This window comes from Cebus imitator, unplaced genomic scaffold (assembly GCF_001604975.1).
Source record: "Cebus imitator isolate Cc_AM_T3 unplaced genomic scaffold, Cebus_imitator-1.0 Scaffold244, whole genome shotgun sequence".
Taxonomy (NCBI): domain Eukaryota; kingdom Metazoa; phylum Chordata; class Mammalia; order Primates; family Cebidae; genus Cebus; species Cebus imitator.
The window spans coordinates 347,562-371,517 of NW_016107559.1; the positions used below are offsets into that span (position 1 = coordinate 347,562).

The 23,956-nt window shown below is 44.6% G+C and overlaps 1 protein-coding gene across 4 annotated transcripts in view; it reads left to right on the forward strand.

Moving 5' to 3' along the window:
• Window positions 1-23,956, forward strand: part of EPB41L4B (erythrocyte membrane protein band 4.1 like 4B) — a 159,396-nt gene that overhangs the window by 91,991 nt on the left and 43,449 nt on the right. For all 4 annotated transcript variants that reach the window (XM_017498554.2, XM_017498553.2, XM_017498552.2 and 1 more), the window contains exons 16-17: window positions 18,285-18,508; window positions 21,455-21,573. In XM_017498554.2, the coding sequence (XP_017354043.1) occupies window positions 18,285-18,508; window positions 21,455-21,573 (343 nt within the window). The remainder of the gene's footprint in view (window positions 1-18,284; window positions 18,509-21,454; window positions 21,574-23,956) is intronic.

Genomic DNA, 23,956 nt, shown 5'->3' on the forward strand with positions numbered 1-23,956 from the left:
TTTTTTTGAGACGAGGTCACTCTGTCACCCAGGCTGGAGTGCAGTAGTACGATCATGGCTTACTGCAGCCTTGACTTCTGGGGCTCAAACAATCCTCCCACCTCAGCCTCCTGAGTAGCTGGGACTACAGGCACGCACTACCATGCTTGTCCAAACTTTTTAAAATTTTGTGTAGAGCTGGGGTATTGCCATGTTGCCCAGGCTGGTCTCAACTCCTGGGCTCAAGTGATCCTCCTGCCTTGGCCTCTTACAGTATTGGGATTACGGGTGAAAGCCACTGCACCCGGCCTGTTGCCTTTTTCAAGATAGGTAATACAAACAGTAGTAAAAATTCAAGCACAGATAGCTGAAAGTTACTTTTCCTTGTCACCTTCTTATTCCACAGTTTTCCTTGGAAGGAAACGTTGTTAGCATTTCTCCTTGTCAATCTAGAGCTACTCCATGTATAAACGAGCATATATTTATTTAACCAATCAATATTGATGGACACTTAAGCTGCATCAACTCCCTCAAGTTACAGTGGTGCTGCCATTCTTGTACCTTCTGTTTGTGCACTTGAGCAAATCTATCTGTAGCATGAATTCCCTAGAAGCAGCATCCAGGTTTAAAGGTTTGTGCATATTTAAGTTAGATATTGCCTAATATTTTCTCTCCAAATATATTCCACCTGTTTATACTCCCCCCAGCCCACAGACACCCCCCAGCAATTAGGGCAATGCCTCTGTGACCTCACAGGAAGTAAATCACAGCCTTTGCTAGCTTTTTTTTAAAACTTAGTCTGTTGAGTAAAATGCAAAATTTCTGTTTTAATTGCATTTCTCTATGAGCAAGGCTGTGCACCTTTTCAGCCTTCTAAATGCAGTTTTTTATTTTCTGTGAACCGTCTGATACCCTATTCTTTTTGTTTGTTTTTTGTCTTGTTTTGTTTTGTGATGGAGTTTCACTCTTTGTTGCCCAGGCTGGAGTGCAGTGGTGCAACCTCGGCTCACTGCAGCCTCCGCTTCCCAGGTTCAAGTAATTCTCCTGTCTCAGCCTCCCAAGTAGCTAGGATACAGGTGTCTGCCACCATGCCGGCTAACTTTTGTATTTTTAGTAGAGTCTGGGTTTCACCATGTAGGCCACGCTGATCTCAAACTGACCTCAGGTGATACGCCTGCCTCGGCCTCCCAAAGTGCTGGGATTACAGGATTACACATCTGGCTGAAACCCCTATTCTTGAGTCATGCTCTTTAATAAAGATCAGGCTAATGAAGTACAATTAACCATGTCATCTTAGCATTTATAATAGTGAAGAAAGGGAAGGCAGGGAAGAGTTGATGTTTACCAGACATTTTTTTGAAAGTAGGTTTCCAGGCCAAGCGTGGTGACTCACGCCTGTAATCTCAGCATTTTGGGAGGCCGAGGTGGGTAAATCACCTGAGGTCAGGAATTCAAGACCAGCCTGGCTAACATGGCAAAACCCCGTCTCTGCTAAAAATACAAAAAATTAGCTGGACGTGATGGCACATGCTTGGAATCCCAGCTACTCAGGAGGCTGAGACAGGAGAATCACTTGAACCTGGGAGGCAGAGGCTATGGTGAGCTGAGATTGCGCCAGTGCACTCCAGCCTGGGTGACAGAGCGAGACTCCATCTCAAAAAAAATAAATAAAGTAGGTTTCCAGTAGTTCAGATAACAGTCACCATGATACTGCCCTGCAGAGCTGAAAAAGGAAATGTAGGCAACATAAAGGTAGCCAAGATAAAGGAATTGATTTCTAATATCTGTGTTTCCTTTCCTATTTGGGAGGGTATTGAGAAATTTCCACTCAGCCTTCTTAGATGCCCACCCAGACACAGTGAATTTCCCTCGTGCATTTGACCAAGGAAGGATAGATGTACTTCTTGTTACAATTAAAGTTCCAATATATTGGATCTAAAATTACAGCCACATCCCAAGAGTCACCTGTAGTTTTATTGGAGGAAAGGCTGCAGAATTTAAAATATTAAAACTGCTATAGTCTAAGCCATCCACTATAAAAGGTGAGAATAATTAGAGGAACATCCCTGCAGGCTCATGCTATAAGAAACCCGCAGAAACTGACCTAATCATCACCTACTGAATGGTGAATGGTTTAAACATCCACGTTCTACACTGAGACTTCAAAGGCAAGAGGTGTTGCCATGCTAATGCTCAACCAGCTTGATTCCCTGGCTGAATAATGGACACTGTCTGTATTAAAAGCAATTAAACCATCAAGCCCTTAAAATTCATCCTAATGTTACGGTGTCAGAGGCTAACTAAGGATGTTCATAATAGAAGCTTCTGAAAATCCTGCAAGAATTGGGGAACAGAGAGGATCACTTGAGGAGATTTTTAAGCGCTAATGAATACCAAAATAAATTAATCCTCATCTCTGTCACCCTAGAAACACGTACCCAGTGTTCAGCTCCAACTCTGGCTCACACTGGTGTCTTATGCAATTAGAATGTCTAAAACCTACTCTTAACAGATTATGCATCTTATTCATCTAACCTGAACTACATTCCAGGATGAATAATGTTTTAATTTCATTCATTCAGTGAGTCGGATGGTGTCTGGGGAGTGGAAAAATAACACTCCCAGCTCATGCCTGAGTCTACGTAGCTCTGTCAGAGTGCACGGATAACAAAGAATCTGCTATGTGGACATTATTTTAAACTCACAGCTGAGCTCTCATGCTAATGATGTTTTTGTCTTACTGTCCCTTTAGGAGTTCTTGTATAGTTCCGTTCGAGAATGCGTTTAAAGATGTGGTTAGGGGCAAGTCTGTTAATGCTGTTTCCCACCTAAAAAAAAAAAAAATGTAAAGGCACAGAAACACAGAAATGAGAGGCAAAAAAAAAAAAAAAAAAAAACTTTAAGAAACCCAGAAGTGACTGGGCACAGTGACTCATGCCTGTAATCTCAGCACATTGGGAGGCCGAGGTGGGCGGATCATTTGAGACCAGGAGTTCAAGACCAGTCTGGCCAGCATAGTAAAACTCCGTCTCTACTAAAAATACAAAAATTAACCAGGCATGGTGGCATGCACCTGTAATCCTAGCTACTCAGAAGTCTGAGGCAGGAGAATCGCTTGAACTTGGGAGGCAGAGGTTGCAGTGAGCCCATATGGCACCACTGTACTCCAGCCTGGGTGACAGAATAATACTTCATCTCAAAAAAAAAAAAAAAAACAGAAGGGAAACTTTGGCTTATTAGAAGTGACTCACAACAGTAATAAGTGACTTCAAATATAGTTTTAAAGAACAATTATATTTGAAAGTTCGGATTATTAGAAGTGACTTACAACTTCTAATAAGTCACTTCAAATATAGTAAAAAAATAACTATATTTGTATTTTTTTTCTTAAGGCAGGAAAAATATTGAATAAACTTAATCATGAGCTTCTGCGCAAAAACCGATTCATGAAATAGTAATTCTCTGGACGCAGATTCTGAAATTTATCTGAAATTGGTAACATCATAAGTCTCACCACAAAATCATAGAGCCCCTTCCCCACAGCTTCTTGGCACCTGAGTGGCATGTGTGCCTGTGTAAAACCTAGCAAGAATAGCATCACGACAAAACAGCCTTTCTGGCAGAAAAATGCCAGGACCTGCTTACCGCTATTTATTGAAATCATTTGATAGTGGTTTGCCAAAGAAAATTCTGGACTCAAAGATGGAAGCACATATCCTGTCCTACCTCACATAAGACTGAGACCCAGGAACTACTGAACCCCAAAGGTTCTTGTCATTCCTTAGGATATAGAGTATGTTACTCTACAGTTTTGCAGAGACTACATGATGTAGTTAGAAATAAGTAGGGAATTGACCAAAGTGAAACTTTCATGTATAGATATTTGATAAATTACTCAAGGAGAATTAAAATTTAATGCACTAAAACTAGTTAATTGAATAAAGATCTGCTATGCTTCTACACTGTGCTGGTATGTCGAAGAAGATGCCATCTTTGGCTCCAGGTGGCTAATCATCATCAGAGTGAGAGCTCCCCATCTAGAATGGATTCATACATCAACTGTGCTAAAACCAGAATTACTTGGAAAGTTGATTGTCTGGAACATTTCTTGAAAGAAATACGAATTGGAAAAGTTTTGTGCCGGTTAGTCTATATAAAAGAATCTAAGCCACACCCAAAAATAAAAATGTAATTTTGACTTTTTTTTTTTTTCCTGAAATAAGAGTTTTGTTCTTGTTGCCCAGGCTGGAGTGCAATGGCGCAGTCTCAGCTCACTGCAACCTTAGCCTCCCAGGTTCAAGCAGTTCTCCTGCCTCATCCTCCCAGGTAGCTGGGACTACAGGCGTGCAGCACTATTCTCAGCTAATTTTGTATTTTTAGTAGAGATGGGGTTTTACCCTGTTGGCCAGGAACTCGAACTCCTGACCTCAGGTGATCCCTCTGCCTTCACCTCCTTTAAAAGTGTTGGGATTACTGGCATGAGCCAGTGCGCACAGCCAATTTGGACCTTTTCTGAAGAGAAAGATGAAGTAGAGTCAACCTTCTCACTAGTCTTTTTTTAGAAATAAGACCACTAAGTTACTGTAAGAAATCATCCCTAACTAATAGATGCAATGTAATGTATCACATTTCTACTAAGATGTCGATACAGTTTTCTTGACAAATCCATTATGAAAAAGTACAATTTTTCAAATATATACTTGCTGCCAAATAGTAGGCTTTCCCAGAATTCAGTAAGAACTTGTAACAATACATCAGTCTGTTTAGTCTCTACCAAATTAAAATTGAAATAAGCGACAGCTATCTGGGAAATCAGAATGAGTAAATTGCACTTTCTCTCATCTCTCAGTCGGACATGGCACAAATCAAATTATATCATTGAGCAGTAGCTCCTGGCATATGAATGCTTAATGTCCAAAAATGCAGTGTCTGCCACCTAGACAAGTGAAATGAGTTACCTGAGGTCACATAGCCAAACAGCAGCAAAGCCAAAGCTGAGCGCCAACTCCTGTTCCTTTTTTGTCATTAGAGTGCTCCTTTCAAACACATGGCAAAGCAGTGTTGCTTAGCAATTCAGAGAGCGGAGGTTAGCTGGGTTCAAATCCCAGCTCTGCCATTTACTAGCTTTGTGACTTGACGAAAGTTCCTTTGTCTTTCTGCTCCTCTTTCCTTATGTAGAAAACAAGGATAATAATAATTTTCCTTTCTTCAAAGGGTTGTTGGAATAGTAAATAAGTTATCTGATGGTAAAATTCTGGGCACTCAAAAATGTTAGTTTTTGTTTGTTTGTTTGTTTTCCTCTTTGAATATTTAAAGAGCATGATTAATGCACTGGTGTTCAGTCAGGAGGTAGGATCCTGGTCGACACCATCTGCTGTAAAAACATACTACTTAAGTGAATTCTGCTAAGAGAGTCCCAATTGGAGAGCCACAGTTCTGGGGGAATGGACTGGGGATGGACTAATGGCAGGGCTTCCTGACCTTTTCTTGTCCTTGGCATACATAGAAAGTGATGTATTTGAATAGCATGTGGGGCAAACAGACAAGGCTGCTTGAGGCTCCAGGCTCCCCAGGTCCTGCCCACTTACTCTAAGGACTGGGAGAATAAATAGTTCAGCCCACTTGCAACCATTCTTAGGCTTAGGCTGAGAAGCTCTCTTACCAGTTGAGAAGCTCTCTGAGATCTTTGTCACCTTATTCCCGATGTGTTCTGATTATAAAACTGTCCCCATTAGGAGTATGGAATTGTCCCCACTGAGGCTAAAAGTAAAACAGGAACCAGTTTGTCCCAACCAGCTCCCCCAGAAGGTGTGTGGAGAACTTGTGTGTCACCTGCAAGTCTACCGTGTGGGCTACATATACACTGATTCCACCTCCAGGAATCCCAACTTGGAGTTAGGACACGTGACATAAATAGGTGATCACTAAGTCTGAGTTCGAGCAGCACTTGATACGTGTGCACTGAGCAATCTAGACGAGACACAGGGGACTCTGGATAGGGGATGTTTATTATGTTTCCCACTGCATCAGCTGGCACAGCACCTACGGGGGACTTCTTGACCATCCAGACGTGGACATTCTGTTAAAGGCGAGGAGTCTGTTGATTTCTTGGCCGCCTGGCTAATGATTTGGTTACTTAGAAGGTAGAAGAAACACTGCAGCCCTTATTACTGTTGTAAGTTGTGTTCGGCAAGGAAGACTACATTGGAAACATGTAAGTAACAAGATCCATGGAAGAAAAAACCCTGACATCCCGGAATCATTCATATGAGTGAAATCCAGTGCTTAATTCTCCATATATATATATATATATATGGATACATTTTTTTTTTTTGAGACGAAGTTTTGCTCTTGTTGCCCAGGCTGGAGTACAATGGCACGATCCCGGCTCACCACAACCTCCACCTTCCAGCTTCAAGCGATTCTTCTGCCTCAGCCTCCCCAGTAGCTGGGATTACCAGAATGCACCACCAAACCTGGCTAATTTTGTATTTTTAGTAGAGACGGGGTTTCTCCATGTTGGTCAGGCTGGTCTTGAACTCCCAATCTCATGTGATCCACCCACCTTGGCCTCCCAAAGTGCTGGGATTACAGGTGCGAGCCACCACGCCCAGCCAGTTCTCCATATATTCTTCATCTTGTTTTTGGTATTCTTTTTTTAAATTAGTTTTTGTGGGTACATAGTAGGTATATATATTTATCGGGTATATGAAGTGTTTTAAAACAGGCATGCAATGGGAAATAATCACATCATATATATTTTACTCTTCAGAAAACCGAATTTCAAAATGTCAAAGAAAATAGACTTAAAAAGGAATATTTTTTACGTGGGCTGTGAATTTAGAAAGCATAGATAATCCAAAAGAGAAAGGCTTTATGAGCCTCTCAGATTAACCCACAATTTGTAATAGTATTTTAAAGAGTAAGAAGATGGAATATATGATCCAAAACAAAGGGACACAGAACTCTTTTTAAGGACTCCAAAGCTTTGTAGATGCTCACTTCGGTTGGAGCAAAAAGATGAGCAATTTATAACAGCCATTTTTGAGGATAGTATGTGAGACTAACCAGCAGAATCAGAGCTACTCAACTTTCATTTTGCTTTTTTTCTTTTTCAACGAGGAAGCTAGTCACTATACTAACTGCAGAGAGTAAAGAGTACAAACAGAAGAAAACTGAAGTCGAAGAGAAGAGAAAGAGTAGTCAGAAAATATTTTACTGCTTTTTGATTAGCTCAAGTCTCTAGGCTCAGGAAAACGGTCTCCCAAAACACAGAGAAAATCTGCACTTGTCATTGCTGAATCAGCATCAGCACCCTTTGAACAGGTATGGAGTCTTGGGAAAATGCCAGACAAGTAGATGGACAGTTTCTTGGAAAATGAATTCTAAAAACTAGACTGATAAGCTGCATTGCAATACTGAGGAAAATTTGAGAACAGAGTCTTTTGTTATCACTTCGTAAAGGAAGCAGTGTTCACTTAGGAACAGCGCAGATTTGCTGAGAGTAAGTCATGCTAATCTTTCCAGATTCTTAGTAAGCTAAGAGTAGGGCTGTCTAACCTGATAAGTGGAATTTATCAGAAACTGACATTTAATGGTGAAACACTAGAAATATATAAACTTCAGAAATAAGATAAGGATAACTGCTAATATTTAATATCATTCTGGAGACCTTATCAATGCAGTAAGCCAAGAAAACAAGATTAGGAATAACTATTGAAAAGGAAGAAACAAAATTCATGTGATTCTCTTCTTAAAATCCAAGTGAATTCCAACTGGTAAGAGAGCTGTACAAAGTGGTCAGAGGCAGAAATATCCTAAAGTCAGCAGCTTTGTATATCTAGTCATTAAAAAATTAGGAGAGATGTAATAATTAATAAGAACTCATTTTCAATTGTGGCAAAACTGAAAAATACCTAGGAATAAAGGTATGTTCTAAACCTTAATGAAAAAGTTTAAAAATTCTAACTGAAGGACATTTTAAAAGACCTGAGTAAGTGGAGAGAAATATGTTCCTTATGAATATATTCTTTCAAATTAATCCATAATATTTAATGCTTTAAATCAGAATTCCAGTGGAATTGTTTGGAAGTAACTTGAATTCTGGAATTCAAGAGTTCAAGTTACTATCACAAAAGGAACCCAGAAGACTAGGCACATGATAATAGCTAAAAAAAAAAGAAAAATAATGATGTGAAAAAGGGAATAAGATTCATAATGTCACATATACAAGTATATATTAAAACAAGACAGTCTGATACACAGTTAGATAAGTAGATCAATAAACATATGGAAAGACCAGGCACAGAGGCTCATGCCTGCAATACCAGTGCTTTAGGGTGAGAAGTGGAAGGATTGCTTAAGGCCGGGATCTGAGACCAGCCTGGGCAACATGATGAGACCCTGTCTCTACAAAAAAATGAAAAATTAGCCAGGTGTGGTAGTGCACACCTGTAGTTGTGCATTTCTACATTTCTAGGCATTTCTTACAGAGGGAATTTAATTCAGGGAATTGGTTATACGGGGGCTGAAAAAAAGCTAAGAAACGTAATTGGACAGTGAGGCAACCCAGCAATTAGCAACCGCCAGAACCTGCTTATCACTCCTAGAGCTGGAGAGACGAAGGGAAGTGGCAGTGTTCTAGCACTCAGGAGCTAAGGCAGCAGGAAGCCAGGCTAGTGGGAGATGGAGCCACAGAGAACTCGCGTGGCTGCTGCTGGAAACATCACCAGAGGCATGAAGAATTGAGGGAGAAATACCCTGATTTGTCTACTGTTTTCACCTTCCAGTCCATGTCAATGCTACCCATTGGCCAACTCTATGTAGAAGCCAGAGGACAGGGAGCCTGAGCAGTCAGTTTTCTGTAAACAGAGTAAGTCTCAGGGGAGCAGAGAAACGGTCTGAGAGCACTCAGGAAAGTGGCGGACACATATGAAGAGAGCATCGCAAGTTCACAGGGCAAGGGTGAATGATTCTTTGGTTGATCTTGGAACAGTCGGCTCTCCATTTCAGAAAAAGTTAGGACTTTACTTCACAACATACGCGTAAATTCCTGTTGAGTTCATAATCCAAATGTGAAAAATAAAAGCTGGAAGTTCACTCTCATGCCAACATGGAGTTCAGGCAAGTCCCCTCAGCAGTTAGCATGCCTTGCCAGCTCCAGGCCCTTAGCAGGCAGTGTCCTCTGCCCAGACTGCCCGATGCAGTCCCTCCCCCAGCCACTGTCATCATCCTCAGTAGCCAGGACCTTCTTCAAGCATCACTACCCCAGGAAGTCTTCCTTGTTGGTTCCAGCTGGGTTGGCACCCCAACCCATGTATCAAGGCAGCAGTGAGCTCCTAGAAGGCTCAGATGGTTTGGCGTGTCCCCACCCAAATCTCATCTTGAATTGTAGCTCCCACAATTCCCAAGTGTTGTGGGAGGAACCTGGTGGAAGACAATTGAATGATGGGGGCAGTTCCCCCCATACTGTTCTTGTGGTAGTGAATAAGTCTCATGAGATCTGATGGTTTTTAAGGGTTTCCCCTTTCCCTTGGGTCTCATTCTCTGTTGTCCACCGCCATGTTAGACGTATCTTTCACCTCCTGCCATGATTGTGAGGCCTCTCCTGTCACTTGGAACTGAGAGTCCATCAAACCTCTTTCTTTTGTAAATTGCCCAGTCTCGGGTATGTCTTTATCAGCAGCGTGAAGACGGCCTAATACAAGAGCAAAGATAACATCTCAGGCCGGGCGCGGTGGCTCAAGCCTGTAATCCCAGCACTTTGGGAGGCCGAGGCAGGTGGATCACGAGGTCAAGAGATCGAGACCATCCCGGTCAACATGGTGAAACCCCGTCTCTACTAAAAATACAAAAATTAGCTGGGCATGGTGGCGCACGCCTGTAGTCCCAGCTACTTGGGAGGCTGAGGCAGGAGAATTGCTTGAACCCAGGAGACGGAGGTTGCGGTGAGCCGAGATCGCGCCATTGCACTCCAGCCTGGGTAACAAGAGCGAAACTCCGTCTCAAAAAAAAAAAAAAAAAAAGATAACATCTCATTATTCTTTACCCTTATGCATGGCACAGTGCCAGGCGCAAGAGTTGGCCCTCAAATACGCACCAAATGCACTGATATTTCATTTTGTTCTCTGTCTAACCAGTATTAGTTGAGCACCTGCTGCGTGCTTAATACTTTCCTTAGCACAGTGGAGGACATGAAAATACGTTATGTGACAGTCTCTGTTCCTACAGAGTTAACTGTATGGTTGAGAGGACAAGACGTATACACAAGGATGTCTTAGCCAGGGGGATTCTGAGGAGGACTTGGATTTTCCTGATGAGTGCACTTGCTGCCTTAAATAGAAGCCAAGACAGATGGGAAGAGGCAGCAGATGGGCAGCACTTGAGGCAGCGAGCAGAGAGGCAGGAGTCTTGGACTGTGTCCCAGGATCAGGCAGGTACCTGCTGTGTGACCTGGTCATCTCCCTCCCCATAGCAAGCCCCCATCCCCCTATATGCAAAATGAGGAGGTTGGACTACTACAGCAGTGGTTCTCAGCCCTGGTCACACATTGGATTGAGAGAGAGATTATGATGCAATTTAGTCTGCGGAAGGGCCTCGGCACTGATACTTTTCGAAACCTTTCCTTGTGATTTTTTGATCAGCTTTATTAAGATACACATCATATACCATACAATTCACCAATCTAAATTGGCCAACTTAATGTTTTTTAGCATTTTCACCCAGTTGTGCAACCATCACTGTGATATAATTTTAGAACGTTTTCATCACCCCTAGAAGACACTCCACCCCCATTAGCAGTCACTCCCCTTCCCCTGCCCGCTATCCTCCCTAGTCCTAGGTAACCATAATCCGCTTTCTATCTCTATGGACTTGCCTGTTCTAGATGTTTTATATAAATGGAATCATATAATACTTGTCCTTTTTGGTTCTGGCTTCTTTCATGTACTATATAATGTTTTCAAAGTTTATCTATGTCATGGCCTGCACAATATTTCATTCTCGTTTGTGGCTGAATAATATTCCTTTTTTTTTTTTGAGACAGAGTCTCGCTCTTGTCGTCCAGGCTGGAGTGCACTGGTATGATCTCGGTTCACGCAACCTCCGCCTCCCAGGTTCAAGCAATTTTCCTGCCTGAGCCTCCCAAGTAGCCCCAGCCACTGCAGGCACTCGCCACCATGCCTGGCTAATTTTTGTATTTTTAGTAGAGATGGGGTTTTGCTGTGTTAGCCAGGATCGTCTTGATCTCCTGACTTCGTGATCCACCCACCTTGGCCTCTCAAGGTGCTGGGATTACAGGTGTGAACTGCTGTGCCTAGCATGCATAATATTCTTTTGTATGGATAAACCATGTTCTGTCTATCCATTCATCAGTTGATGGATATTTGGGGTGTTTCTACCTTTGGGCTCTTATGAATAATGCTGCTGTGAACATTCGCATGTAAGTCTTTGCATGGACCTGTTTTCATTTCTCTTGGGCAGATACTAGGAGTAGGCTCACTCAGTCAGATGGTAACTCTTACGTTCAACATTTTGAGGAACTGCCAAACTGTTTTTCAAATTGGCTGTACTATTTTGCATTCTCTCCCGCAGTGAATAGGAGATTCCCCTAGTTATTATATTTTATTTTATTTTAGAGACAAAGTCTCCCTCTGTCACCCAGGCTGGAGTGCAGTGGTGCAATCTTGGCTCACTGCAACCTCCACCTCCTGGGTTCAAGTGATTCTCATGCTTCAGCCCCCAGAGTAGCTGGGATTACAGATGCCCACCACCATGCCCAGCTAATTTTTGTATTTTTAGTAGAAACAGGGTTTCACCATGTTGGCCAGGATGGTCTTGATCTCTTGACCTCGTGATCTGCCCACCTTGGCCTCCCAAAGTGCTGGGATTACAGCTGTGAGCCCCTGCACCCAGCTGCCGGGTTAATTTTTTGTTGTTGTGTAGAGATGAGGTCACCCTGTGTTGTCCGGTCTCAGACTCCTGGCCCCAAGTGATCCTCCTGCCTTGGCCTCCAAAGGTGCTGGAAGTACAAGTGTGAACTACTGCACCCAGCCCAGCATGCAGCAATTTTGACTGAGCAGCAAGTGTTTGGTAGTCTGCCAGTCCAGGGTCAGGGAGAGGAGAGGCTCTAGGGGTGCATATGGGATTTGTCAGGGCTCAAAGAGCCCCTGTAACCTCCCTTGTTCTGCAGGCAATAAAGTCCCTTATGAGTAGGCCCCAGTACGAACACTAGCTTTTCTGGAGTTGGAGGCCAAATGGGAACTGGATCTTCCCTTGAGAAAAGGGAGGAGAAGAAATTAGGTCAGGGGCAGTTCTCACTTTGCCTGTACTAACAGCACACGTTACTCCCTTTCACTAAGCCCCAGTGCCTAAGGGGGCACCAGCAGCTTCCTTGCAGGAAAACTGAAAATTAACCATTAAAGCGCCTAGCACAGTGCTAGGCACATAGCAGCCCCTTCTTCCATGCTAGATTTCTTTTCAACTGCCAGCTCATGAAAGCAGAGACTGAAGCCTACATCTGTCCTCTGTCACCCACCCTGAAAACCAGGATGTGGGACCTCCTTTCCAGAATGCCAGGAACCTCAGTCCTTGATGATGGTGAGTGTGCAGCCAGCTTTCTCTCCTGGGCCTTAGCCAAGGTCCCCAAGTACTGTTGGACCTTCTAGGGTGGGCTTGACCTTCTCTGAGGTCTCTGTTAGGAGGGAAGATGCACAGCCTAGTGAATGTCATTGACATTATAGTCTGTGAGTGCCATCTCCATGAGTTCCTCAGGACACAATCCATGAAGCCATGAGCAATCCCACAAAACTTCTCCATTTTTTTTTTTTTTTGAGACGGAGTCTCACTCTGTCACTGAGACTGGAGTGCAGTGGTGCAATCTTGGCTCACTGCCACCTCCGCCTCCTGGTTTCAAGTGATTCTCCTGCCTCAGCCTCCTGAGTAGCTGGGACTACAGATGCAGGCTCCATGTCTGGCTAATTTTTTGTGTTTTTAGTAGAGATAGGGTTTCACTGTGTTAGCCAGGATGGTCTCGATCTCTTGGCCTCGTGATCCACCCGCCTTGGCCTCCCAAAGTGCTGGGATTACAGGCATAAGCCTCCACGCCCGGCTCCATGTTAGAATCTTTAGGATGATTCCCCAAGCGTGTGAGTTGAGAAAGTGCACAGGTGATTCTACTGCCTGCTTGGGAACCTTTGCTCTTTGAGAGACCTTTAACCTGAGCAGATTCCTGATTCCAGCTTCAGGCAGCGTCTCTGACCCTCATCTATTTCTCTTTTCATTTGTTTCTTTCTCTGCCTCTCTCCAAAGTAGCTGTAAGATGAAGGTCACACATGCATATTTTATTTGACATGTTATGAAATGCACTTTCTCACTCCTCACATACATATTTTTTTACTGTTTAACTCTTTACTCTGGGTTTCCTTGAAATAAAGTTTTAAATACCACTCACTTTTAACTTGGAAAGACAAATGCATGATACCACTGTGCTCTTCCAAGTCGGTGGCAGACATCAATAATCAATCACAGCACTCTTCCCCCCTGAGTTGGACACAACCTCAGACTTCTTCTGAATCTTGCACTCGAAGCAGACAGTGAGAATCAATTGGAGTTGGCATGACAGATGATATCTATTTGCCATCCCTTAGGAACTCTTACTCAAAGCTTTCCAACTCCACCTCCGGCCCTGAATGTACGCCAGATCTCTGCTACAAGACATCTTTCCCTTTGGGTGTTCATCCTCACACTCTTTATTACCCATGTGATGTTCAATCATAATTTTTTCTGCTCAAAGCAGCCCTCATTCTCCACCTCCTTCTTTCTGTTAATGACATGCCATTCGCCTGATCCTCCAGGCTAAAAAGAATTTGGAATTTTTCTGACCCCTCCATGTCTCCATGTTCTCCCTTTCTCTAATCCAGCTACTATCCCTATCCTGTCCCTGTTTTCCTTTTGAAGTTTCTCTAATTTGTCCCTCCCACCTACACAATCACGGTGTCAGACCTTTAATAGGCTGGTAGCAGTGAGGAAGAAGGGCAGGGTGGAAGATGAGCCTTCCATTGGGAAGCTCTCTCCAGTCCTTCCAAGCAGGGGGAATTTTCTATGTTCTGAGCTCCCAGTCTCTGCAGCTCCTTAGGACAGATATTATTTCCAACATATTTGCAAGACAGGAAAAATAATATTAACAGGCTTCGGGGGTCTATAGAGCTGTTGTCAAATCTCAGCTGCACAACTTCATCAATCCATCCTTCCTTTCATTCTTCCTTCTTCCCCCTTCCATTCCCTCCCTTCTTCCTTCCAGCAAATATTTATGGAACACCTACTGTGTAACAAGCAAATGTCTCCATGTTTATAAAAGGGAATCTTCTCTATAAAATAGCTAGCACAGTACCTGAGACATACAGCAAGTACTGAATAAATAGTCAGGGAAAAAGATGATTCTCAGATCCAGAAATTTGCCCAGAAGTCACTTAACCCAACTCATGTTACAGTTGAGGGAATGGAAGTCCAGAGTGACTGCCCAAGCTTCTCCTGCCAAGGAGGGGAAGAACTAAGACTCGAGCCCAGGTTTTTCCACTCCAACTCAGGGCACTTTTTGCTGTTCCATGGGACATGAAGAGGGTGTATACCCTGGTTATGTTTTAGGTTGGAGAGGTGAGGAAGGATTGTGATTCCCAGAAGGCAAACTCGTGCCTTCTTCCACATTCTTACACACACACACACACACACACACACACACACACACGCACTTGAGCAAAGTCTCCAGGAGGCAGCCAAGTTAGGTCAGAGATGCAGCTCGTGGGGCAATGTCGGGGACAAATAGTGCCATTTCTTCTGGACTGTCTCCTGCATCTGCAACAGAGTCCTCAATGACACCTCCTCCCATGTCCCCAAGTGACAGGCTTGCAAGCCCTGCTTACACAGCTTCAGAAATAGCCGAGACAGTTCACTCCACTCCATCCACCAGGTCAGCCTAGATCTCGCTCTGCAGCAGTCTCTTAACAGAGAGATACTGGAGTCTCTCTCCACCAGTCTCCTCCACACAGCACTCAGAACAAACTCTCCAACATGTAACTTCCTTGCTTAAGCCCTTTCCCTGATAACCCAGCACCTGATAACCTGATAACTAAGCCTGCATTACCAGCCCCAGCCTGTCTTAGTCTCCCTTCCTGCGACTTCCCTCCTCACTTCTCTTCTCCAAGCATCCTGCTCTTTCAAGTACCACTCCTTTGCTCATACTATTCCTTAGGCCTGGAACAGCTGTTTCTGCCTTTTCCACCTAAAAGAAAGTCTTCACACACAAAAACAATGACAAAACAGCACACCTCCTCTGATCTCAAGCATGTGGGTTATAAATAGGAATAACCCAACTACATCAAGCAATAAATAAATAACGGAATTTACTGGACCTTCTAATTGAAAAGGTCAGTGGTAATGCCAGCTTCAGGTGTGGCTGGAACCGAGAGCTAAAATGATATCATTAGGTTTCTTCTCTCTCTGACTACCTCTGACTTCTGCTCGTCTTGTCTTTCTTTGTGCGTTGGCCTCAGTCTCACAGGTACCACTTCTCTGTGTCCAAAAAAGACGTTCACGAAGAGCCCCAACTTACATCACCATTACAGCCAGAGCCAGCTTATCCATTACACAGAGTAGGCACACAATACTTAGGCTCACAGTACTTTCAGGGACCCACAAAAATGTTTTCAATATTTTTTAAAATAAAAAAAAAAGGATGTTCAGTTGAAGAAAACATTTTAATATATGGTATTAACATACTTTTATACAGTCATGAAATTTAATTTTTGGTTCATTTTCATAGAAAACAGACAGGCTGGGCGCGGTGGCTCACGCCTATAATCCCAGCACTTTGGGAGGCCGAGGCAGGTGGATCACAAGGTGAAGAGATCGAGACCATCCTGGTCAACATGATGAAACCTCATCTCTACTAAAAATACAAAAGTTAGCTGGGCATGGTGGCACATGCCTCTAGTCCCAGCTACTCGGGAGGCTGAGGTGGGAGAATTGATTGAACCCAGGGTGGAGGTTGCGGTGAGCCGAGATCGTGCCATTGCACTCCAGCCTGGGTAACGAGAGCGAAACTCCGTCTCAAAAAAAAAAAGAGAACGGACAAAGCCAAAAGTGCTTGCAGTACAATAAGGCCCTGGCTGCCTGTCACAAAGAAAGAGAGAGCCTTTCTTTCCATTTTCATGTGTTAAAATAAATCTTAGGAAAAACTCTGATTGTCCCTAATTGGATCACATTCCAGAATACTCTCACTAGAAGGATGCAGGACTCTGATTGGCCAGGCTTAAGTCTCAGGCCCACCCGGAGGAGGAAATGTCAATCCCATACCAACACAAGGAATGTGGTTTCCTATGAGAAGATTCTATTTCAAGAATTGTCCAGCAAAACTTAACTATCTTCCCCCGAATGCTCTTTCCCTTACAAACACCTTCTCTCAGGAGAACCGATTGCTTCCACTTCTGCATTTTCTTAGCAGTTTGTTCTAGTATGATTGTAAGTGACTGAATCACAGAGCTTCCTACTCTGCAGTGTGTGTTCCTTGAAGGCAGAGTGAAAGAGTGGGCTGTAGAGACCTGAACCGTGAGAATGAGCAGGAAAAGGGGTTAGCCCTGCAGGGGAATAGGAGGAGGGGATTTTTATCCGGGTCTTAAAGGCTGGAAGTCTTCCTGGAAGAAGGAGTATTTTCACTGGGTTGACAGATGAGGTAGGACTCCAGGAGGCAGCAAGAAGTGAGAAGCATCAGGATGGGAAGGAGTTAGGGTATGAAGTAGAAGGATGTAGCAGGAGATGAAGCTGAAAAGAGACCGGGACAAGATTGGGGGAGGGGCGGTCTGTGCCACATAAAGGAGTGTGGCTTTTATCCTCCAAGCCAGGGCTCTTCACCTGGGCCCATGGAGAGGCTCTAGAGGGCCTGAAATTGTGTGTAGGATGTTGCATGTTGGTGCAGGAAAGGTTCGTGGTACTCATCAGATTTCCAAAGGGGTTCCCATGTTAAAGTGGTTAAGAATTATTAATATTAGGCTGCGAGCGGTGCCTCATGCCTGCAATCCCAGCACTTTGGGAGGCTGAGGCAGGCAGATCACTTGAGGTCAGGAGTTTGAAACCAGCCTGGCCAATATGGTGAAACCCCGTCCCTATTAAAAATACAAAAATTAGCCAGTCGTGGTGGTGAGCACCTGTAATCCCAGCTACTCAGGAGACTAAGGTATGAGAATTGCTTGAACCCGGGAGGTGGAGGTTGCAGTGAGCCAAGATAGCACCACTGCACTCCAGCCTGGACAACAGAGTGAGACCCTGCCTCAAAAAAAAAAAAAAAAAAAAGAATTATTAGTAATAGAGATATATTCAAACTCCTTGAGGAAGGAGAGCGTGGTCTGGTGTGTAATTAGAATAGCACTCTGGCAGTTACTCTGTGGAGGATGGACTAAAGGAATAGGCGGAGATGGGGAGAGCTGGCAGGAACCTGTTAGAAGGGTCTGGGTGGGAGACGACATGGGCTTCAAATGGGGCAATCCTAGCTTTAAAAAAAAAAAAGGAGGTGATCCATTGGAATTAAAAGTTGTTGTAAGCTGGGCACAGTGGCTCACACTTGTAATCCCAGCATTTTGGAAAGCCCAGGAGAATGGGCCACTTGAGCCCAGGAATTTGAGACCAGCCTGAGCAACATAGCAAGACCTGATATTTACAAAAAATTGTTACAAATTAGCCAGGCATGGTGTCGTGTGCCTGTGGTCTCAGCTGCCTGGGACGCGGAGGTGGGAGGATCACTTGATCCTGGGAGCTTGAGGCCACAGTGAGCTGTGTCTGTGCCACTGTACTCCAGCCTGGGCAACATAGCAAGACCCTGTCTCAAGAAAAAGATGTTGTAGCAGTGATGTTAACTGGAGCTTACTGCAAGTTGGGGATGATAGAGAGGAAGAGAAAGTGACCCCAAGACTTCTGGTTTGCACTATGATCTTGTCATAGGATTATTTACAAATTATTTTATTATTGTTTGTACCTGTTCCTCTCATTTAGAGAATGCCTTTTTTAAAAAAGAAATAAATGTTATTTCATTTAATTTCAAAGACTTTTTTAAGGTACAAGATTTAAAGACTCTGATATATACAAACTTCTACTTTCTTCAAGTATGCTATTACCATTGTACGTATTTTATAACTATGGATCTATTTTTTGAATTTATGTCTTTCAGTGCTTAATGCCTAGAGAATGTCTTTGAAGGTGCACACAGGGCTTGCAAGGCAATTTGCTTTTCTAAATCCTGACTCTGTCGCCCTCCACAGCTACCCGCTCCCTTCCCCAGTGCTCAGCAGCTCCGACCGGTTGCCTTTTGGCATTGAGGAGAACGGGGGCACGCCGTTCCTCACTGCAGCTTCAGGAAGGCATCACCACCAGCACCAGCACCAGCACCAGCACCAGCACCACTCAAACTACAGCCTCTCACTGACCCTGGAGAACAAAGAGGGGCCTCTCAGGTCCCCAAACTCCAGCAGCAAGTCCCTTACAAGTGAGTAGGGATGGAGGGGGCAAGGCAGGAGAGCGGGGAGCAATGCTGCAGGGCATGAGCCTTCCCTGGATTCTAAGACAGACCCTTGCTGTGCAGCACACGATGGTGGTCGTGTTATGCTGGGCTACCAGGTTTGGGCCAGAGTAGACAAGAGCCTTATGCACTTGAGTAGAAGTACTTTAGGGATTATGGTTTACCAGTAAACTCCAATTTCATTACAGGGTCACATTTCTCCACCTCCTTTTTTTTTTTTTTGAAATGGAGTCTAGCTCTGTCACCCAGACTGGAGTGCAGTGACCTGATCTTGGCTCACTGCAACCTCCACCTCCACCTCCTAAGCGATTCTCTTGCCTCAGCCTCCTGAGTGGCTGAAATTATAGGCAGATGCCACCCTGCCTGGCTAACTTTTGTATTTTTAGTAGAGACAGGTTTCGCTATGTTGGCCAGGCCGGTCTCAAACTCCTGACCTCAGGTGACCCACCTGCCTCAGCCTCCCAAAGTGCTGGGATCAAAGGTGTGCGCCACCACGCCCAGCCTACACTTTCTTTCTTAACAGGTCTCTGCTTGTGTGGTAACCAGTACTGTCTTGAGCAATGGAAGACAGAAAGAGGCGAGAGAAATGAGGGCTGGACTTTCTACTTTCTTCATTACAGAAAAAGTCATTTTATCCCATTTCTGACATTCCACTTCTGAGAGCAAGGTGGTGTCAGGTAGATCCAATCTGTCCACTGTTATGGGTCCCAGGAAGAGAAGTTACAAAAATGGAGAGTGAGCCCTTAGAAATGTTATTATTTTATTTTATGACAGGGTCTCACCATGCTGCCCAGGATGGTCTCGAGCTCTTGGGCTCAAGCAATCCTCCTGCTTCAGCCTCCCAAAGTTCTGGGATTATAGGCATGAGCCACCATACCCAGCCCAGAAATACTGTTAGCAATATGATAGAGTGATGTTATATCTGTTAAATCTAATTTAAAAAGTGGGCTTTGATTCTGCATGTCCATTATTTTATTTTTCTAGAAACTCACTTTTATAATACATTACCAAAGAATTCATCTCTGGTAGACTAGGGGGAAAGAACCTGCTGTTTATCAAATGTTGTTTGAAAAGTCCTGAAGGCCAGGCGCAGTGTCTCACCTCTGTAATCCCAGCACTTTGGGAGGCTGAGGTGGGCGTATCACTTGAGGTCAGGAGTTTGAGACCAGCCTGGCCAACATGGTGAAAGCCTGTCTCTTCTAAAAATACAAAACTTAGCTGGGTGTGGTGGCGGGCGCCTGTAATCCCAGCTACTCGGGAGGCTGAGGCAGAATTGTTTGAACCTGGGAGATGAATGTTACAGTGAGCCAAGACGGTACCACTGCACTCCAGCCTGGGCGACAGAGTGAGACTCTGTCTCAAAAAAAAAAAAAGAAAAGAAAAGAAAAGAAAGAAGAAAAAGTACTGAAGTGGAGGCTTCGATTCTTTTTGATTCTAACTCTCACCTTTGAACTGGTCCCCTCTTTGATCTCCGATTTTCTCATCCATGAAATGGGGTAGAAGGTTTTAAGATGATAACCAAGGAATCTTCCGGCTCTGATATTGCATGAGCCTGTGAGCTGGTGAGACAAGATGGGTCATTCAACCTTCACCTCGGGGCCACAGGGAACAATCTATGTTGGCTGAGCTGGAAATGGGAACTTGACACCCACTTGGTATCGAAGAATCAGAACTCTGTCCCCTCATCACTATCAGTGCTGCCTATGCCCTAGTCCCTGCCTCATCTTTGTATATCTGGATAACCATAAGGGGCACCCCCTCCAGCACAATCTCCAAATAGTAGCTGCCAAAGTCATAGCCCTCACCCCGTAGCTCTGGCCGCATGCCATAAGACCTTTCATTGGCTCTTCACTGTCTGGGATAAAGTCCTCGCTTCTGAGTGGGGCCATACGCAGACCTGCATATCCTGACCCCTGCTAAGGTTTCCATTCTTCCCTCCACTCCTAACCACACTCTAGCTACACAGAGCTAATCTCTTCTCACCAAATACTCTGCTGGGTCTCAACTCTGTCCTTTGCACATGCTGCTGCCTGGAATGCTTTTCCCCACCTTGGTGAACTCCTACACATCCCTTAGGAGCACGTTCAAATGTTTGGTTGTCAGTGAAATGTTCTCTAACATCCATCCGCAATTCCTGGCTTTGGAGCACCTTCATCTTGCTCCTACAGCAATTAAATAAACCTTTTCTCAGTCTTTGGAATATCTCCACCGTGTCTGTCATCCCCATTAGACTAGAATTTCCGTGAGGGCAGGGGCCTGTCTTGTTCCCGGCCATACCCCAGAGTCTAAAACAGCACCTGGGTTGTGGGAGGCACCCAGGTTATTTCAGCTCCCAGATCTCAATTGCTAATGATACTTGGCACAAGTTTTAATATGTAATGAATATTTAATATGTAATGAATATGTAATGTATTAATGAGTAAATTCGAGCTAGAAGGAGAAGTAGTGGCAAACAAATCCAAAGTAGCACAAAAATCAAAATCAACGGATTTGATTTTAGGAATATAACATGGCTTTTAAGGGTACATAATATGCCTGTTAGCCTGAACTCTAATCTTTCCAATTTGCATAGTGCTTTTCTATTTTTAAAGCATTTATACATAAATGACTTCATTTTATATTCACAGCAACCCTGTAAGGTAAGTAGTTTTCTTTTCTTTTTTAAATAGCTCAGAGGGTCAGAGAGGCAAAATGACTTACCCACGGGTGTCCAGCTCATGTGTGGCAGTCAGGCCTTGAAACTTTGACCTCAGATATTCTCACACCCCATCAGGCGATGCAAACTCCAGGCATGAGAGAGGAGAAAGCCGGCAGACAGCGTGCTGGGAATCAGGCACTGCCAAGTCTTCCTTTTCCTCCTTATCTATCTGTCCTTTCAACTTCCCTTGTTTATTTCCCCTGGCTGCTTTGTAGAACTGAGTCCAGGAACACCTGCCTTGTTCAGTGAAGCCGCTGCTCATCTAAAGAAGCTGGAACTGGAAACTGTGAAGGCTGCTGGACCCTGGCCTCCTCTGCACATCAACATAAACAAGGTGCCAACATAAACAAGGGCTGGGGCTCTGCAGTGACCATGTGCAGTGACCATGGACTTGGTGCTGACATCAGACCTCTGATGAATCCCCTAGCCTGCCCGTGAAACCAAGCACATTTGCCTTGGTGGGATCGCTACTCTGTCTTTCCTGACATTTCTGTTCAGGCTGTCCTTTAGGAGCAAATATTTACTTACCTTCCTTTCGGGTGAATTATAGCATTTGGCGCCGTTCTTGGTGTCTTGTCCGACAGGCTAGATCTGTTTGTTAGTTGTCTCTCCCTCCTGCTAGATCGAAAGCTCCAGAGGAAGCATCCACATTTACCACTTTCCCTTTCTAGACCTCAGTTTCCCTCTGACAATGCTGGGCACATAGTAGATATTTAGTAACCATTTCCAGTTAGAAGGAAGGGAGGGATTGAGGTAAGGAGGCAGGAGGAGACAGGGCAGAAGCAAAGCCCCCTTTTGGCTAAACCTCTTCTCTTTCTCCTTCTCCTTCCTCCTCCTCCTCTTCCTCCTCCTCTTCTTCCTCCTCCTCCTCCTTTTCCTCCTCCTCCTCCTCCTCCTTCTTCTTCTGATGGAGTCTAGCTCTGTCAGCCAGGCTGGAGTGCAGTGGCACAATCTCAGCTCACTACAACCTCTGCCTCCTGGATCCAAGTGATTCTCCTGCCTCAGCCTCCTGAGTAGCTGGGATTACAGGCATCTGCCACCATGCCCAGCTAATTTTTGTATTTGTAGTAGGGACAGGGTTTCACTGTGTTGGTCAGGCTGGTCTCGAACTCCTGATCTCATGATCCACCCACCTCAGCCTCCCAAAGTGCTGGGATTGCAAGCATGAGCCACCACACCTGGCCAAGGCTAAACATATTCTGACATCCAAATGGGCAGCCTTGTCAAAGCCTAATTTTATCTTAGAAGGATACATACGGCTGCTGGATTCAGTCTGTCATTTATTTCAACCTTCTCAATATCTCAGACCAGAGGAAGGGAAATACTTTCTCAAGATTGCACAGCCCTTGACAATTCTCAGTATCTCAGACCAGAAGAAGAAAATGACGTTCTCAAGGTTGCATGGCCCTTCCCAAGGTTGCAAGGCCCAAGGTTGCAACTCCATCCCGTGTTTGCACTCCAACACGTTTCTTCCTTTTTTATGCCAGCATTTCTCAACTTCGGTGCAAGTGACACTTTGGGCTATGACTCTTTGTTGCAGTGGCCATCCTGTGCATTGTAAATATTTGCAGCCACAAACCACTAAATGCCACTAGCGACCCCCATCCAGTTGTGACAATGTCTCCAGACACGGCCAGATGTTCTCGGAAGGGCAAAATCTCCCTAGTTGAGAACCACTGTTGCACCTACACTTTAATTTTTTAAATCCCCAGAAGAAGAATCTTTTTCACTCATGGTTCCTTTCTGCCACTTTAATGCTTAGCTTTGTCCCTTTATGAGAGGGAACAGGAAGAATTCGGAAGAACTGACCTGGGAAGCTCCCACTCCTGCCCTGTGCAGCATGAGAATGTTATACCTCTTGCCCTTCCCCTCCCTGACCCTCCCCCTAAATCCCTCAGCTGGGCGGCCTGAAGTTCCTGTGATTACCAACAGCCTCCAGCCTCAGGTTTAACCTTCAAAGCCCTGCTCATTCACTTTTTTTCCTGTACCACCCTCCGTGATGGCCCCCTGGAGAGAATTCCTCCTGCAGGATGGCTCTGACAGCCATTCAATCAACAAATCTTTATTGAGCAGGCTTGCCTCAGCTGCTGAGGATTCAACCCAATGCACCGAGTGTCCCTAGATTGGTATTCTTTCTCTTAGTCTCTTGGTTTTCAGCTTTTCTTCTGCAATATATATGATAAATGGGTTTAATGGGAGCTTATCCGGAGTTTGACAAAATCCAAAAATATTTTGCGAGGAAATACAGCATATAGTGTAGCACAGAACTGACAAGCTCCATAGTGATTTGCAGTTGCCATGACTATTGGTGGGGCATTGACAATAGCAGCTTGCTCTGGGTGAAGGCCTACCTGAGACACCTGTGGGTTATCCAGCATTTCCCTGGAGCTCAAGTTACAGCTCCCTTCCTAGCTCCTCCACTCAAAGAAATTGGCCTGGCACAGTGGCTCACATCTGTAATCCCAGCACTTTGGGGGGCCAAGGCAGGTGGACCTCCTGAGGTCAGGAGTTCAAGACAAGCCTGGGCAACATGACAAGACCCCGTCTCTACTATAAGTACAAAAATTAGCCAGGCGTGGTGGTGGGCACTTGTAATCCCAGTTACTTGGGAGGCTGAAGCAGGAGAATTGCTTGAACTCACAAGGTGGAGGTTGCAGTGAGCTGAGATCCCACCACTGCACTGCAACCTGGGCAACAGAGTGAGACTCTGTCTCAAA